Source organism: Engystomops pustulosus, chromosome 8 (genome assembly GCF_040894005.1).
Source record: "Engystomops pustulosus chromosome 8, aEngPut4.maternal, whole genome shotgun sequence".
In the NCBI taxonomy this organism is placed as follows: domain Eukaryota; kingdom Metazoa; phylum Chordata; class Amphibia; order Anura; family Leptodactylidae; genus Engystomops; species Engystomops pustulosus.
This window is the reverse complement of record NC_092418.1, coordinates 64,592,830-64,612,017: the sequence shown is the minus strand read 5'-3', so window position 1 is coordinate 64,612,017 and position 19,188 is coordinate 64,592,830. Positions and strand designations below refer to the sequence as shown.

Sequence of the window (19,188 nt, the reverse complement as noted above, 5' to 3'; positions counted from 1 at the left end):
TCAACAGGTATAGGTCAGTGAACTTTAGGGCATTCCGGCGGGCCTTGTGGAACTTCAGCGCAGCAGCGCCACCTGGTGGACGTCAGAGGAACTACCTTAGTGAATCCCGGCCGGACCCGAATCCACCGCAGAGAACACGCCACTGGATCGCGAATGGACCAGGTAAGTAAATCTGCCCCATAGTCATTGATGTGCCTATTGTCTCCTCTTCAGCCAATGCAAGGAGGCTTGGATTTGCATACAGACATTTGCTACATATTTGTTCTAAAGATGGACATTTTTTTAATGTGAGGAAAGTAACATTTCTTTTGTTTCTGAGTTTGGTTGTCTGTAGCATTTTATGTTTTTTTTTTTTTTTTTTTTTTAATTTAGTGTCCTGATAATTTGCTATTTGCTTCGATGGATTCTTTTGGAAGGTGTTTGGCAATCCTAAACTTGTATCTCTAGTATCTATTGTTAGAGCTTTGCGGCAACTACTGTAGGTATCAATGTATGTAGTGTGTAGTGTCCAGTATATCTCATACACTTCTGATCCTGTGTAGTGCAAGGGTAAAGCACTTTTCCTTTGATCATCTTTAACCCCCTTAAAGTAGTTTGCCCATGAAAAAAAGTCCTCTAATTTTACAAGCACCAGGATGGACTATAACGTCCTGGTGCTCCGGGGTGTAAGGAGAGAGCTCATGGACTGAACTCTCTCCATACAGAGCAGGTGTCAGCTTCATAATACAGCTGACACCTGTCTGTTACTGCTACCAATCCCAGCAGTTAACCTTTAAGTGCCGTGGCCAAACCCGACTGACACCTTACATGCCTTCCCATGGGCATTACAGTATATAGTATTAGCAATCAGACCCTACAGGGTTAAAGTACCCTGGAGGGTCTGAAATTATGGTAAAAAAAAAAATTTTTTTATGTGTTTAGGGAACGGGGGGTGATTTAAACAGTAAAAATCATAAACATGTTAGGTACCACCACATCCCAAAATGCCGTTCTATCAAAATATGAAAAAGACTATTCCCAGCCAAACACAGTAACGGAAAAATAGTGCCCAAATGTCCGAATCACCACTTTTTCCCCATTTTTCCATCAATGAATATTTAAAATTTTAAAATATTTGCTATATGCCTCGTGCCAGTAGTAATGTGATAGCAGCAACCAGAGTTGGATTCCATTACAAACTTCTTTAATTATAACATGTGCAGTAAGACCTCCACCATCGTTCCTGTCACATGTTCTCCTTTCTTAAATAGATATGTATGCTTCAGTATCGTACACTTCCTCACATATCATTTTCTATAATACGTAGTGTTTAAATACATCTTGTTTATTAAGAATACTACAGATGATTTTCTGTAAAAAAAAAAACGACAGCTTAAGCTATGGATGTTGAAACAATGCCTTTGTTTAATGCTAAACTACATGGATGGATCAATGGGTACATTTTCAGCTATAAATGTAAGTAGCCTGTTTAGTGCATGTTATATAGAACCAGCATATGCAGAGGGCAGCAAACCTTCAGTTTTCATGTACAAATGGGGACAGGATCAGATTGCAATGTTACTCTGGGACCTGTGCATGGAGTTGGAGTAAATGAACAGAGACATTACCTCCTGTGGATCCTCTTATCAATAACTTGTTATGACTACATGGTAACGTGTGCCAGTGTGAAAACTGCAGGGCCATTTCAGCATATATGGGGACATTTTGATGCCACGTTTTCTTGGCCACCAAGTTTGTAGTGTATGCAGACTTGGGCTTCATGCACTGGCCCCTGTAGATTCAATATATTTTAATGGATTTATATAGGCTGTCAGGTTGGCTAAAAATACAAAATGATTCTGAAAGATAAGCCATCACTATTCACAGGTGACAGTTTAAAAATGTAAGATTATATTATACAGCTTGTGTAATGTTTGGATCATATTGTGTAAAATGATTGTGAAAGCAAGAGATCTAAATTAAAGTACAAGTCCCTGCTATTGGCACAATTTCACAGTGATCTAAGGCATTAAGACATCAAGGTATAAATGGTGCTCTTGTTTTAGAAGAATTTCATGAGACGTCTGTTTCCCACTAAATCTGACATATTGAGAAATCATTTTCACAGTCATTCAGTTAATGTCCTCAAATTAATTAAATTCCAAGCATAAAAAACAACCTGTTCTGTAGTTGGCATTCTGTATGTTACCAGATAAAGCAAATCTGAAAATTGCTTTTTTAACTAAAAGGGAAAATTTTACATAGTAAAGGCAAAAATACTATTACTCTGGAAAAGTTCTCATTCTTGTGGGCATGCTTTTTAGATTATCGTGGAGAGTCATTTTTATTGCAATAACAACTCTGAGGGAAAATGAAAGACATTACAATTGGAAATGAAGACACACTGTAAAAACAAACTAAAATGAGTTTAAACCTAGAAGAAGGACCGCCAGTTTGCATGTATTGAAGTAAAAACGTCTTGTTGAATTCTGTAAACCACCAGTGACTAAATGGACCTGAGATCTGTCCTCTGGGACATTGGCCATTACAATTTGGGTTGAGCAGCAAGTTTCAGCTGCAAGTTATCAGCCAGTTTGTCCAGGAATTCAAAAGTATTCAAGTAATCGGATCGCTGCACGCTAAAGTGAGAAGAAGAAAAAGTCAGTAATAATGTTTCATAGGGATTAAATAATTACAGCTTGAGATGGAGGTTACTTACTTGGGTAGACCTTTAATACAAGCAGCAAGATCTTTAGTCATAAATCCAGCTTCTATTGTCTCTACGCACACTTCTTCTAAGGACGTGGCAAAGTTTTTCAGCTCAGAATTGTTATCCAGCTTAGCTCTATGTTCCAAGCCTCGGGTCCAGGCGAAGATGGAAGCTATAAAGGATTCAGAAAAACCTACATTATATCAGTTCTTCATTAAAATATATCAGAATTTCAAATTCCAGATATGGCACAACAATAAATCACAACCCTTAATATCAAACCAGTAAGCTGCCACCAGTTCTCCTTTCACACAAGCCCAGTCCGTAACGGGATTATATAGGGTGCGGAGCCAACCCGGTAGCATGTATATAACTGGACGTGGGGATTTATGGATCCAGATAAAAGAGCAACACAGGTTAAATATATTTAATTGCCCTAAGGGCACACTAGACAAAAAGTACACACAATAGATAGGTAGCACTACAAGTATCAGCAATTCGTATGTTAGTTACCTTATGTGTGGGCGTAATGGAAACTGATAGGCCGCACTTAAGGATACCATCACCAAGCGCAGAAAGTAACAGTTTTCCCAAGAAAGACCAGGGGCTCTGATTATATTATATTATATTAGGTGCAGCCACACCCCTGCACACCCCCAGGAGGGCTCATAGAACCCTCCTACCTGGTATTAAATCCAGAACCTTCATTTCTTAAGGTCAAGTCATAGGGTCAGAGTTCTCCCTGGATCGCATTGATACCAAACCTGACCCATTTGCTATGGGCCCATCCCAAGATATTTATATCTTGGTGTCAAAGCACGCTAGAACCTAGGGAATTGGGGATCCTTTGACGATATAGAATCCAAAAATGTATTGCATGTATGTATGTATGTAATGCCCTTGGGCCGAGATGGACCATAACTCCATAACTGTCCCTAACCAACGTATAGGTCTGATATTTTTTTATGACTCATTGTCTCTTGTTTAAAAATTGGAGGGAAGTATCGTCAAGCCTTTCGGAGTCGCTGTGGCAATTCTTTGCAGCTCGGTACCCTGTAGTGTTAGATACAACTCCAGTGAGCTCCATTAAACCAATTACGACAGGGCTGGGGGATTCACAGATGGCTTGATGAACAGGACAATATATGGCATGTGAATCTCCCTTGTTCATGTATGTTCATCACAGATGAGTAATGCAATATATTTACTCACGGTTGTTATCAGACATGAGCTTTTCATTTTCACTTACCAATAGGATTAGTAGAGGTCTCCTGGCCTTTCTGATGCATTCTATAATGGCGAGTTACAGTGCCATGTGCTGCTTCTGCTTCTACAGTCTTGCCATCCGGACATATCAGGACACTTGTCATCATTCCCAGAGACCCATAGCCTGCACCAAGGCAAATACATCTTACTTAATGTTACTTTCCATTCCCAGTCAATAACACAAAAGTTTATTTGTTCAATCCCCACCCCTTTTTCTTTTGTAGACCTAATCTCAGGATAGACTATGAATGTCCCATACACCTTAGATGGATCTCTAAAACAGATTTTTATTTAATATGTATGGGTGGCGGAATAAACTTAGCAGGGATTAGTCAGGTTAGCAATACTCATTGGGGCACATTTACATACAAAGTCACTAGAGTTCACTAAAAGTGCATTGTCCATCTATAATGCTGCGTGCGGCGATACACTAAGATCGTGCGCCAGAAATCGACACAATTTGCAAGTTAAATACAGCACTCAGTCCTAATCAGTTGGACCATCTGTCGGAACGCCCCATAATTTGTGTTGCATGGAAGCCAGCACAGCTGCGCCACAAAAGGGTTGCGAGCAACACTATCGCAGCGCAGACACTTCTTGAATACCTGTCCAAGCCATTTTAGCAATTAAGAATGTGCATGGTCCGACAAAAGTGCAGTGCACGACCCTTAGTAAATGTGACCCATTGTGTTTTGGGTCAGGAGGTAGGAGTTCTCCTTATGGAGAGTTTGCCAATTAAGGCCGCCTTAAAGGCGTGTGGAGACTTAAAGCCATAGATGCTCCACTAGGGAATTCTGGGAAATATGCAAATATGTTTTCCAAGGTGTTAAATGGAAAACAATGCCTCATTTTTCTAACTTGAAAGGCAGCCCCCTTAACACCAAGTATGACCTACAAGAAGTCTAATAACATGATTTGCGTACTTCCCAGAATAGCATCTACGGCTCTCACACGGCCAAACCAATTCCCTATGCTGTACTGAGAAAACCCAACCAGGTCGAAACAATACTGGTTACAGTTGGGAGTCTGTTCCTCATGGAATAGATATACTGGTTTGGCTTAATCCAACATCATGTTTTTAGACTGCTTGTAGGTAATACTTGGTGTTAAGAAGGCTACCTTTCATTCTGTTTTATCAAGTCCCCTAATTTCTGACAGATTTTAACCTACTGAAACTCTGGAAATAAAAAGTTACAAAACATAATTCAATGTATTCAATATTCAACCTTATGTGGGTCTATGCTTTGTCCAACTCTCACCTTGAGCAACGGAATCTGACTGCACATCTCCATCATAGTTCTTACAAGCCCAGATGAAGCCACCTTCAGATTTCAATGCTTGGGCCACCATGTCATCTATAAGTCTGTGTTCATACCATATCTTTTTTTCTTCAAACTGGGGTTTGTACTCTCTGTAAGGAAAAGAATGTATGTGTTAAAGTCATCCTTATTATAAGCTGGTCACATGACCATGCGTCCAATCTAGATGCTATTAAAAGCAAGTATTTTTTTTCCCACTTATCAGACACACACAACCATTTTTACTGATACCACTCCTGAATTAAAGGAAATAGGGCATATTTAGCAGGGCGTGTTTACCAGAAATTCAAGGTATTGTGCGAATCCCCACTCCTTATGCCACCATTACTTGTGTAGTTTCTAAGCCGAATGTAGTTTCTTCACTACGGGTTATGGGGAAAAAACTTTTGTTTAAAGCATAACTGTAAAGTCACTTGACAAATTTTTTTTAGCACAGCTGGAGATAGCCTTTGACAACAATTCTAAAGATACCTATATCATGCTGCTGGCTTCTTTCTTCCTGAGATAAAGCCTCATATGTCATATCAGCCCTATCTGTAAAATCCTCTTGGCTTTTCTTGAAGTGGGCATGACTTCCTGGTTGTGACATCAGCTAAGGTCAGTGAGTCCAGAGCACTGAGGGCAATCCACTCACAAACATCCCACCCAATCAGGACATCGAATCAATGTTAAGGCTTGTACAGAGAACTAGTACAGAGCAAAGCAAACACAGAGATAACAGCAGAGAGCACTTGGGAGCTTTGCATGATGGTGAGATATGCTCATAAAGTAATCTACTATACCACAAAAAAGATTGGTAAAAACATGTTTAACTACACTATAGAACATTAACATGTAAAAAGATCACATAATAACATCACAGTATGTGTACACACATATATACACACAATGAAACCTGTAAAGAAGACCATCTCTCTGCGAGGGTCCCTCTCTAAAAGACAGTTTTATATTCAATATCTGATTTTAATGTTTTGCCATTATACTATATGGAAGCTGCCCCACATCTGCAGACCACCCCTTTCCCTACGCAAAGAGGTTTCACAACTATATAATTTGTAATTGGATGACCAGAAGCATGTGATCAGTCACATGCTTGTGATGTGACATCACTCAAGGTCTGATCACTCATGGGACTGATATTCCTGGGCACCTGGCAGCTAAATATAATCATCTTGTGCCCCTCCACCCACCCTCCTCTCCACCATCTAGATACAGATTCTCGTGGCAACCAAACATACAAAATGACAGCCAAAGGGACAATAGTAAATTACAGGATTGCTTATTTTAGCTTTTGTAAAGTTAGGCAAAAGTGTTTTTCATACTTAACAGTTGTTCTTTAATCCTAAATTATAGCTTGGACCTTGATGGACCTGCGTCTTTTTCCAACCTTATCTACTATACTATGCATCCATGGCCAGCAGGAAATCTTTGCTGCAAAGGTTTTTCTTATTTCAATAGAAGCAGTTCAGACTTTCTGCTCAAAACTGATGTTTAAGGCATCCACATAAAATTAAGAGCCCATCAGAGGTTTATGAGGATTCTCCAGTGATAGAACTAACCATGTATGAACAGAAATCTCTGGAGTGTGTGTCTTCTTGCCCCTGATGCTGGTGAAGATACTCTTTGTTGTGAGTAAAGCGTGGCAGCCATTCAGTGTTAGGAACTATGGGCACTATGAAGACAACCTTTTTTGTTTGTCACAGAAAAGCTCCAGGGATAATGGCCACCATACAATCAAATTATTAGATCATACCAACTTCATGGGATGGAATTGCAAAGTCTACTACGCTATGTGATGCCTTTGTTTTATTTAACAGTATACGAATATTTACTAGTCAAGAAGCAGGAAATAAACTCTTTAGGTCTCTGTCTGGCAATTCAAGCCTGTTTCACACTTTCCAAAAAAAAATAAATAAGCAAATGCATTTTCAAGTATGGCATAAGGTAACATTATAGTTTCTAAGCTACCTTTTAAGGTAGCCTCCTATACACCAAGCATGACTTTCATGAAGCCTAATGACATGATGTGGTATTACAGCCAAACTAGTATATTCCAAATGTTCCCAGTCTCAGACAGCACTGTTTTGATGTCTTTAAATCTCGTCAGTACAGTGTAGCGAACTGGTTTAGCCAAGTGAGAGGCTTTTGAATAATATCGGAAGTAGACTTGGCCAATTAAGACGGCCTTGAAGGCGTGTAGTGACTTACAGCCATTGATGCACTTTCCAGATGTACATGACAGATAACAAATATGATGCAAGAAAGATTATAGTAATGTATACACTGCAAATCTCTCGGCAAGAAAAGGAGTTTTCATTAACAGCTTGAAGATGAGCTTAATGACTAAACAGTTAAAAGTGTATCTTCAAGCTTTTAACAGTGTAGTCATTAAGCTCCTGACATTTTTGCATGTAGGTAAAGTGGAATATACGTTAAAATACTTAAATACTTTTCATAGATCTCCTGGAAAATATCTTTGAAACGTCCATCATATCGCTTGAGGATAGTGTTCTTGGTGCTCATATAGAGAGGCCACCCCTTAACCAATGCCATCTGGAAGGAGCTGTGGGCAAAATCTCGAATGGATTGATCAGTGTTATACATTCCAAGGGCAACACCACCGGTCTCTGCAAAATTATAAATAGGGAGATATAAATAAAAGAATTTTCCTTAGAGAAAGGAAATGGTAAAACTCAGGTTATATTATTTAGTATATTATATATCTATAAATATCTCTCTATCTATATTGCAATATACATCGCACACAGCTGCAGATGTGTTGCAGACTTTCTGCAATTCTCCCTTGCAGATCAGTGCTCAGATTGATTATGGCAGTTAGCCGCTTAGGTGCCGCAGCCGCATTAGAGCCCGACTGTGGTACTTGGCTGGTGGGCATAATCGCCAGCTGCTGATTGTTTATACTACTCATGGCAACCAATCAGATCCCTTCTGGTTCAAGCACCCTAGGGAGGCCTAAAATAATTGCAGTCACACATGCAATGGCTGCTCCATTCATCTCTATGGTGCTGATGGAAATAGCCAGTATAACCATACTCATCTATATCCTACAGCGCCATAGAAATTAATAGAGCATCTGCCACATGCACGACTGGCTGCACTATTTATCTAGGGTACAAAGGACTTGTGATCCAAGAGGGGTCCCATCACTTAGACCCCCGCCAATCCTGTGGATAAAGGAAAACCAAAATTCCCCTTGAAATAAATGTCTAATCACTCCCCCCTCAACACATATAAAAATAAATAAAACAATAAACGCGTTCCCCCCCTCAGCTGAAATCCGTAACTAAAAGTGTCCAAATTGACAAACTTGATTTACGCCATTTTGCCACCCATAAAAAAAAAAAAAAATTTTCATAAAAAAATTATCAAAATGAAAAAGTTCTCATCCTGCAAAAAAACCACATCTTGACATCTCTGTAAATCAAAGTATGAAAAAAGACATAACCAGACTATATAAATGTATTATTTCCATGTTTGTGAAAGCTATAAAAATGTAGCCCCCATGGTACAACTGCAGTTTATTTTTTCCAATTCCATCATATTTAGAAATTGTTTCATATTGCCATTAAATATAACAGAATATTAAATTGTTCCAACAGGAAGTACAATTTGTTACAATCCCTAACATAGCTTTGTAACTAAAAAAAAAATATATATACACACACACACACACGGTTTACAGAAGGAGAAGAGTAAAAATTGGACACACACACAAGCAATAGAAAAAAAAAACATTAGTTGATTACTAACCTTCAAAATTATGTACAACATACTTAATAGGTTCTCCACCATTCTTAGGAGTGAATGATATTTCCACAGTGCCTGGCCCAGGAACGACAAAGTCTGTGGCTCTGTACTGTGATATGAAAAAAAAAAACAAGCAAATAAGCAGATACCACAATAAAATTTATCTATTGTGGGGAAGGGGCAGGGCAACAGAACAATGGGTCAAATCAAACCTTTACTTTCTGTTTGATTGTTGGTGTTGCCCTTTAAATGCCACCATGAAATCATCAGGGAGCAGACACATGGCACCACCATTTTAAAGATTTTACAATTACGATTGGTGCTTGCACCTTTTGCTGGCGTTACCGCTGGTTGTGGGATATATAAAACAAATATATCACTTAAAAATGTGACATTTTAAACTTTGAATTTCGGTAAAATTAAAAAAAAATTTCAAAATAATAAATTTAAATAAAATTGAAAAGCCAACACATAAAATGAAACTGGAGTTTGACAATTTTCATAATCACTGAAGAGGGGAATTTGGACTTAGGATCTAAGGTTAAGGTTCAGTTTGTGGCACTAGTTACACTTTAATGGCTTAATCGTTAAAATATGGACTCGAGAGATTAACTGATCTTGTAGATTGAACACAATTGGTTTTATTCTTGGGAGCGAATACCTGGTTCTTTGGAAATTATGAAGACTAACATAAAGGCCTTGTGTATGGACAAACATGCAGTTTTTCCATAGAATTTTTTGATGCACATTGGAGAAATTACCAAGAAAAAAAGATATATGAAACAAGCCTCCAAATACACCTTTATGAGCCAAACTCACACACATATCTATCACATTGTAACTGATCTGTACGTCTGCTATGTTAAAGGGGCTTCCCACCCACTCCTGATAATTGTCCATACTTTCGCCTGAAGTAGATTTTTTTTTTTTTATAACTTTCTTTTTATTGATTTTGTTCATAATAAACATAAAAAGGGATGTACATGAGATTTTTTATACAGATTTCATACAGTGATCTTGAAAGATGAAAGCTTTGACATGGGCACTGATTTTTATGAATCTACCCTGTTGGGCGAACCTGGAGTTACACATAGGCAGGGATACGGTAGCAGACTGGTCAGGAGCGTATATAATGGCAAATGCCAATGACAGCTATGATTAATTCAGCAATTAAGTTCCTTTTGATACAACTATTAGAACTTTGCGAATCCAGGGATTATTTGGAGATGGTAAGGTATTTTTCCCTTATGAGATTATTGACTTTACATGAAGGGGATTCTGCATTCCTCTATCTAGATCAGCAGTGCAGGATATAGGGTAGACTTTTTTTTTCAATGTTGCTTCAAAAAGCTGCATAATAGAACCTGGTCCCCAAAATCTAGGTGGAGAGCCTAATGCTGAATGCAGTTACTGTTACCAATTGCCTAGTTCCAGGTGATCAAAAGCAAAAAAGGAAGAAGACAGTGGATTTGCTTAACACCAAAAGAATGCAACTTTACCTGATCACCATAAGCGTGACGACCAATGATGATGGGCTTGACCCACCCAGAGACAAGCCTAGGAATGTTCTTGCAAATGATGGCCTCTCTAAATACAGTTCCTCCTAGAATATTTCTGATGGTTCCATTTGGAGACTTCCACATTTGCTTCAGCTTAAACTCTTCAACCCTATTCTCGTCAGGTGTAATAGTGGCACACTTGATTCCAACGTTGTATTTTTTGATAGCTTCTGCAGCTTCAACCGTGACCTTGTCATCAGTTAAGTCACGATTCTCCATACCAAGATCATAGCTGTGAAGATAGAAGTTGGTTGTTAAAGAGAACCTGTAACCACATTTTAAAAATACAGCTAGAGACAGGTTGCCATAGAGCCCTATTAACTAACAAACAAACTTCTTTTAGCTAAAATTTGTTTCCCTTACATCCCCATAAATCAACTTGATCTTATTTTACCTGGCATCAGAGGGGGGCGTATCCTGCTCAGCTGGCCTCTTCTCAGCATGTCATGTGACCATGGTGATGTCATCTAAGGTCCTTTACCCAGTTTGCATTGTCTGCAATGTTTACCCTGTGTATCTGATCACATGAAGTCACAGCATGCCTCCATGGACTTCTACTCCTCCCTGTCTTCCATGGAGGCATGCTGTGATTTCATGTGATCAGATACATACATGAGGTAGACATAGCAAATGAAACAGGACCTTAGATGACACCACCCTGGCCAAAACATGAAATGCCCGATGATGTAAAAGAGCTCTCTCACGGTGTTCCACACAGCAACATGTTCTGTAGCAGTGAGACCTATCAATTCAGGAACAAGGAAGCAGAGTAGTGCAGTGATCACTGCATATACTGGATCCCATGGCTTACATTGGTGGTATGTTTTTATAAAAAATTACAGCCATGGAAAGATAACATTTAGGGATAAGGGCAATGCTTTTTTGATGAAGTACTTATTTTGGGTTAATTTGTATGGCAAGTTCTCTTTACACATCAGAACAGCCATCAAGGATTTATAAGGCATGGGGTGATCTGAAGATGTATTCTGGTTATTTGGTTGACTTTTGGAAATAAGCAGGGAAATTTCCTAAACCAACCATTTTAACTAATACTTGTTATCACCCCAGCATTGGTGTATATATATATATATATATATATATATATATATATATATATATATATATATATATACACACACACACACCAGGTGTGGGGGGGGGGGCGATTTATGCTACAAAGTTAAGTTTAATGATTTATACTTTAAGATGTATTCACAAAATGCAGTCACAACAAAAATGCAGTGTGAGAGAACCACTTGTGTAAACCCCAAGACCAGGTTCACATGCAGCATTTTGAAACGCAACGCAAAGGCTATGGAGCAATGGGCTTGACCCATTGAGGATGCGTTTTCACTGGAACGCTGGGAATTAGGAACAAGCCCCATGTTATTTCCATTGGTGAAATGCAAAAAAGGTGGAGCTGGTTCCAGCTACATAAATACTGCGTGTGAACCCAGCTTAAGAGGAAGAAAACATAATAAGGTATTGTATGAAATGTAAATAGACTGCACACATATATAGCACGTATCAATATGTTAACTACAAAGCCTGATATTCTAAGACTCACTGGTCATGAGTTTACCAGATGGGTGTTTGTAGCTATAGTTTATACACTATTTTGTGAATATAGTAGCAAACCAGGACAGCAGAACTGCAATATGTGGTATCATGTAAATGTAAGGTGGCAATCACACAGGGAATCTGTCAAATCCACTGTAAGTTTACAGGACTAGCAGAAATCACAGAAATGCAGACAATTAATTGGCATATTTAGGAGAAAGGAGACATTTAATCCTCTTGTGTATTTCTGAAACTTGTTTCAGCATAAATAATGATCCTACTCCAGAAGAGAAGGAACTGGCATGCCCAATCCTGTGCCCGTGAACCTTTCCCTGGATCTCAGGTAGTTTTAGCTGTAGCCATTAACTCTTGTAGTAGAAAAGCTGGTTCCTTCACCTGTTCAAAGTCTCCAGCCGATAAACTGAAGAGGTGGGATTACAGAGCAGTGATTAGTGCAAAGATTAGTGCAAGCAATGTATGTTAGAGGTGAGTGAACCTTCCTAAGCAAACTCACACTTCAATAAACAGAATGATCAGCCTGACTTGGGAAGGAACATGACAGGCTCCTGACAGGACAACTAGAAGCTACATTTTTCCTTACTAAATCAGGGGTGCACGGAGTGTAAGGACGAGTTCACACTTTCCGAGTTCAGACCAGTCTGATATGCAGCAGAACTGACATTCTAATCACTAGTGTCATTTCTGCTATTGCAGGACACCTATGCAGTACATAGCATATATATCATATCAGATATATATCATATGTATCATTTTAATGGGAATGGTCATTGAAGCAGGACCCTTCCATGGCTCGTGTGCAGGCCTGAGGCCGGAGGTTGTAGATGCTTTATTTTCTACTGGTGGTAGTGTCCTAAATAGACTGCTCGTTACTAATAAATGTGTGCAGTTGCACCTCGAATATTATGGGTGCTAGGTAGGATTAGGGTTCCCACCCCAAATACTTCAAAGAAAAGACTAATCCAAGCACTCCTTTGGAATATAATGCCAGGTGAATAGTTAATTTACATTTAAGCGATCATATTCAAATTAGTGAAGTTTTGGCCTATCACAGGCCTCTGTCAAACACAGATCATTGTTAGGGAAAAGTTAGGCTGGCACTGCATGCGCTCAGGTATCAACACAGCGTGTCAGGGAATGGCGAGCTCGATATGCTGTGACGATACCTGCCATTATATTCCAAAGGAGTGCTTGGATTATTCTTTTCTTTGTAGGCTGCTCATTACGTCTAGGGGATGGCGTAGGACCGTGTTTTTCAGCACTCTTGTTGCCGAAATAACTCTGTAAAGGTGCAGGAAGCGCTAGGGCTGACCTCTCTTGGCTTCCAAGAACTTTAATTCACACCCACCTTCTCCTACTGCCGGCCGGCCGGGGAACTAGAAGAGAGAACATGGCCCGCTCTCTCCAAGCCTTGACTCTGACGTCTCCGGCAGGATCCTTGTTCCCCCCGGCCGGCAGTTGGTTGCAGCAGGGGGTGGGCATAATTTAAAGTCCGGGGAAGCAGAGAGACGCTCGGGCGCTATCAGCCTGAGCGCCCCAGGCACTTTTACAAAGTTATTATTTCGGCAATAAAATGCTGCAAAACACGTAAAGCACGGTCCCACCATCTCCTAGATGTAACGAGCAGCCTATTTAGGACACTCTACCTCCAGTAATCCGGTGGTAGAAGTCTTTTAACACATTCAGGTTTTCAAATGAAGAGGAGAAGCGCCTCTCAGTTTTATGTAGTAGCCTTTTATGACCCAAAACTGCTTTTGGCTTCAAAAATTGCATCAGAAAACCTGAATGTGGGAACACAGCTGCAGTCTCAGCCACTGTTCACATGTTGCATTTGTGTTGCGCTTTGAATTACATTTCAAAGGCTCCATCCACATGTTGAGGTAACATTGGCTGTGTGTATGAGCCCATTAAACAACAAGGAAACAAATGCTACCTGCGAAAACCAAGGATAGCATAAAGCTGCCAAAAACATTTGTTTTTAAGAGGCCTTAGCCAGATAATCCTGCTGACTATCCTCAACAATAGACAGATGACCAAATTGTGACTAATTTACCTGTGCAAATCCAGCTCCACATAAGGAAGAATCAGCTTCTCCTTGATCAGGTCCCAAATAACTCTGGTCATCTCATCTCCCTGCATCTCCACAACGGAGCCACCTTGGATTTTCTTGGACATGCTGAACAGTAAAAAAAGAAATTCCAAAATATGAAAAGACTACAAAAGCTATACATTCATGTCATCATTTACAAGGTGAAGATATGAGCAGACAACATGGACAGCTGCTCTGCAGGTTAATCTACAGCAACAGAAGGTAAAATACTGTGATCTTGGCCCTGTTTGGAGTGGGCGTCATAATTCTTCATTTCCTCACAGCCAACAAACAGCACATAGGATTCTCCCAGCCAGTTTCTTTTTAGCTGTGATTCAGTAATTTTGCTGGTATTAATGCAAACTGGTTGGGAGAATCCTATGTGCTGTTTGTTCCAAGGAAACAGGGAACCTGTTAAACCAAAGGAGCTCATTTTTGACTACATATTACAATCATGTTTTATGAATTTGGTTGTCCCATAAAATACACAACATTAAACAGCCCCCTAAAAGCTGCCTTCTACAGACGGTTGTCTCCAGTTCTCCATCGATTATGAAAAATAAAATTGGCATTTACAGATGCGTTAACATTTGAATTTTGTAAACGCAGTGTTAAAGTCTCAAAACACAATGTAAATGCCACGTGTGAACACAGCCTCAGTCAACATATACCACTGAACCTCTACAATGAGAAATGGCACTTATTAAACTATCCAGTAACCTTGCCATGTACAAAGCATTGTTTGACTGCCGTGACCTCATTTTCATGGTTGACCCTATAATGTTTAAACCTATACATTAAGCATTACACAAAAGCCAAGATTCTGCAATATTCAGAGGTATAAAGATAGAGATAAGGTAAGTAAAGTGTCATTCAGCAGCAGTTCCTGAACTTTTTAAGGCTTCATGCACATGGCTCCTTGTGCAGGAGCTGCAATACTGCGGCTAGAGTCGTTTTTACTGTGGCCATCTGTATGTGAGCAGACTTTACAAGCCGTATTAAGTTCGTTTCGCGGAATGCACTGATAATGTCCAGTCAAATTACAATGTTAGTGATTAAAATAAACATAGAAGATGCAGTATATATGTATAACATGCTATGGCTGCAGAGTAAGAATGGTAAAATGGCAACTAAACATCCATCAGAATGTAGAGCCTCAGGCTGCAGCACTCATTGGTGCAGGACACGGGTGAGCACATAAGACAATACTCCCTGGTGTCTTCTGACACTGGCTGTATGTGCAGGCATCAGTACCCAGGGCAGTGCAGCATCCGGAGAGAAGGGATCTGAATGGTAAGTACATGTCAGCTTGGTACTCACCTCCCAACTCCACTTCTGCTCCGGACGCTGCGTTACCCTGGGTGAGATAACGCTGGCACCTACAGCCAGTGTCAGAAACTAAGGAAGAGCAGCAGGAAGGAGAAGCCTGGACAGGTGATATTTTTTGGGTACTAGTACAGCCCCTTTGGATATGACAATGTGGCCCTCAGACTGATAAAGGTGGTGCATCCCTGCTGTATACAATCTCTGATTGTTGATAAGCTCCTCCTGCTCTATAACATGCTGCGTGTAGATCTCTAGATCGCCCTGCATTGTCATGGTGACCCTAAAGTGATCCTCTAGGTCAGTGGTGGCGAACCTATGGCACAGGTGCCAGAGGTGGCACTCAGAGCCCTTTCTGTGGGCACCCAGGCCTTCACCCCAACACAGAGTTTGCCAGATAGTAATCAAAGCTTCCTCCTGTGGTCCAGTACAGCCCAGGATGTGCCATGCTCAGGAACATTTCAAAGCGAGAGCCTTGGCTCCCAGGACTACAGGAGGAGCCAGAAGGTATGGATAGATATGGATTGTCATTGGAGCTCCTGCACTGGATCCCCTAATTTTTCCTCTTCAGGGGACCCTGGAGGGAAGGTTCAATCCAAATTTCTCCATCATCTTACTATTGTATTGGTGAACTCAGGACCCCAATACGATTAAAACCTGCGAATGAGCAGGGATCAATAAGTTACTGCTTAAATTGTCATGTTGGCACTTTGTGACATATAAGTGGGTTTTGGTTGTAGCTTGGGCACTCTGTCTCCAAAAGGTTCGCCATCACTGCTCTAGGTTTTTAAAGCCACAGCTTACTCCACCTGACAAATGCTTGGTTCTGGTGACAGACTTATTACACTATTAGGGGATTGTTCACACATAGCTAATGGGATGAGGAGATAATCTGCATCAGAATCCAGAGAGACAAAAATTCATAGCTGCAGGTAAGTCAGAGATTCCTCCATTTACTGACAAGCTGCAGCTTTATATACAGGTCACTATACAGGAGATGCATCTGTCTCTCCCCCTGGGTGCCCTCTGCCACACATACACTGCAGAGGACATTAACCCTAGAGGCTCCACCAGGAAACCCTGAATGACTCTGCAAGTTCTGCAACAAGAGTAACAGCTCCTGCCACTCCCAGCACTGGCCGTGTTCACACAGAGCGGCACAGGGCAGCAGGCCATTCCCTCTTATATATCGCCCATCTCATGAGTGCCCCATTCTGAATGGCCCTCACACAGTCCTGATGGGGGCGCTATACACACTGGGTTCATTACCTGGCGGTTGAAGGATGCACACAGCTGAGACAAAGCCGCGGTGACTGCAGAGCTGTAAGACAGGCACGTACTGCTACACAGGGAAACCCGCTTCCCAGGTCTGGCCTCACCACGCCCCTTTCCCAGCTGATCCACCTACAACCAATAGTTGTCACTCCAACAAAGACACCTGACCAATCAGCGATCCACACGAAATCTGGCACCAAGCGATACAGTGGGGAACCTGAGAGTAGAGGGCGTGTACTGGCAGTGTGCCCAGCCTCCGTCACGACCTTGTTTTCAAGTAATGGGCGTGTCCAGAAAGGAGGCGTGTCCCACCATAGAATAACTAGGGGAAAGTTGACAGCTCGACATCTTGTCAAAGAAGCCCCGCCGAAATTTTTCAATTTAGTAATGAATAACGACTTCCTTTTTGTGTTTTATATTGCAATATGTATGCACGCTACACTTAATCCTTCAAGGACAAAGCTCATTTTCACCTTGTGTAATTTTCAAATGTGACAATGTGTTGATGATAACCTAAGTATGCTTATCAAGGTGATTTTTAGGCAGTTTTTTAGTGACATGTGAGTGGTAGATTTTGGTTGAAATGTTTTGCATCTATTTATGAAAAAAATAAAAATGTAATGAAAATCTAGAAAAAATTAGCAATTCTCTGATTTCTAAATGTTATACTCTGGCGATTAGGAGTCTTACAAGTCGATCAGCAATTTTCCCGATTTTCATACACACTGTTACTGTTTACAGTTGTCACGGTTACAGTTATACGCAGGACAAAAAGGCACGTCCAGGTGTTCCGGAACTGCCCGCCAACTTGAAAATGCATTTTCGCCCACGGTCAGCAAGGGGTTAACTTTGATCTTTGATAAAAACTCATTTGGAGAGAAAATTGCTTGTTTTTGCATTGCCTAAACATATATATATATTTTTCGATTGATTGAGCTGTATTAAGACTTCTTTTTTTGCGTGATGAGTTGTACTTTTTATTGAATGTGGTATAAATGTAACTTTTTAATCACTTTTTAATGCTTTTTGGTTGGATGTTTTTTTTTAGTGCCTACTGTACAAGTTTAGTAATGATTTTATTTTATTGTACAGTTTGTTACATACGCAGCCTATTTGTGTGCTAATTTTCACTTTTTTTTATATGTATGTGTTTGATCATTTATGGGGTATTTAGGGGACTTTTTTTCATTTTTATTTATAAATAATGATTTTATTTTTTTACATTTTTATTCTGTCCAACCCCCAGGCGATCATTCAATTGTTCAAAGTAATAAACTGCCATACAGACCTATGGCAGTGTATTACAGCAGTCAGCCTATGCATATGCACACTGACAGCTCCTGTCACTGACAGTAAAATTCAGAAAGAATCTCTTAAAAAATTGAGAGTATTTGGATGTCGATGGCCCAGGACTGGCTCCATTAACAGTCACTAGAAACAGGCTGTTTAGAGGGGGGCTAAATTAGGGACATAGGCGTTCCTTTGAATATATCGGATGCTGCCTCCTTCTTATGACTTTTATGTATTATTGTATTGTGAGATGTCTTTAGGGAACCTGTGCTATGAATTTTTCTAGGGACTACCACCTATGACCTGTTGAACTTCCCACTGAATAAAGATGAAGGCTTATACAACTACTTGGACTCTCTAAACAAAGATTGAGGACTATGGGGCTCATCGTCAGCTCTGTTAAGGAGAATCTGTTTGATTGATTTGGGACTCTGATCCACTTACAGGTCATTATGGTCTAGGACAGGGGTTCCCAAACTACGGGCCCGCGTTTCTATCCGGCTCCCGTCGCTTCCGAACAGAGCTAGATCATCATTGGCGCTGCTGGAGCGCCAACAGCAGACCCCCTGCAATTGGGCAGGGGCCTCCGCTCATCCTGACAGGAAGCTCCTGCTCGTCACGGTATAGTGCTCGTCCTGCTCGCTCACTATTACTGCAGGTGGAACAATGTGGCTGGAAGTTTACCCCGCTGCACATCGCTCTTTGAACCTGGATGCATGGCCGTGTGAAGGAAGAAAGAAGAATCAGGAGCCAGAGGTGAGTACAGGTTTTTTTTTTTAAATAGCAGTAAAAAAGATTGGGAAATAATTAATTATGGGGGTAGCATATAAAATAATTAATGATGGAAGGCAGCATAGGAAATAATTAATGATGGAGGGCAGCATAGGAAATAATTAATGGTGGAGGGGCAGCATATGAAATAATTAAGTATCAGGGGCAGTCTAGTAATTAATGGGGGGGGGGGGAGGGAAGCATATTGAAAAATTAATGGACAGGGGACCCAGTATATTTAATAATTAATTGACCCAATTA

At 40.4% G+C, this 19,188-nt stretch overlaps 1 protein-coding gene across 1 annotated transcript; it reads right to left on the bottom strand.

Moving 5' to 3' along the window:
- Window positions 1-1,382: 1,382 nt before the first annotated feature.
- Window positions 1,383-17,008, bottom strand: IDH1 (isocitrate dehydrogenase (NADP(+)) 1). The gene is made up of 9 exons (XM_072121006.1): window positions 16,861-17,008; window positions 14,233-14,355; window positions 10,542-10,833; window positions 9,046-9,151; window positions 7,724-7,901; window positions 5,215-5,366; window positions 3,939-4,079; window positions 2,699-2,861; window positions 1,383-2,618 (listed from the first exon to the last, which is right to left on the bottom strand). Exons 2-9 carry the CDS (start codon window positions 14,352-14,354, stop codon window positions 2,525-2,527), a joined length of 1,248 nt encoding a protein of 415 aa, XP_071977107.1. The 5' UTR covers window position 14,355; window positions 16,861-17,008; the 3' UTR covers window positions 1,383-2,524.
- Window positions 17,009-19,188: the final 2,180 nt, after the last annotated feature.

What these genes read in the sequence shown, in the direction of transcription:
- IDH1 (XM_072121006.1), bottom strand. Translation starts at nt 14,354, where the DNA reads ATGTCCAAGAAAATCCAAGGTGGCTCCGTTGTGGAGATGCAGGGAGAT. An exon ending in TGTTGTACATAATTTTGAAG is followed by an intron (nt 7,902 to 9,045) that starts GTTAGTAATCAA and finishes ATAATTTTGCAG; the next exon opens with AGACCGGTGGTGTTGCCCTT. An exon ending in GACCTCTACTAATCCTATTG is followed by an intron (nt 2,862 to 3,938) that starts GTAAGTGAAAAT and finishes AATCCTTTATAG; the next exon opens with CTTCCATCTTCGCCTGGACC.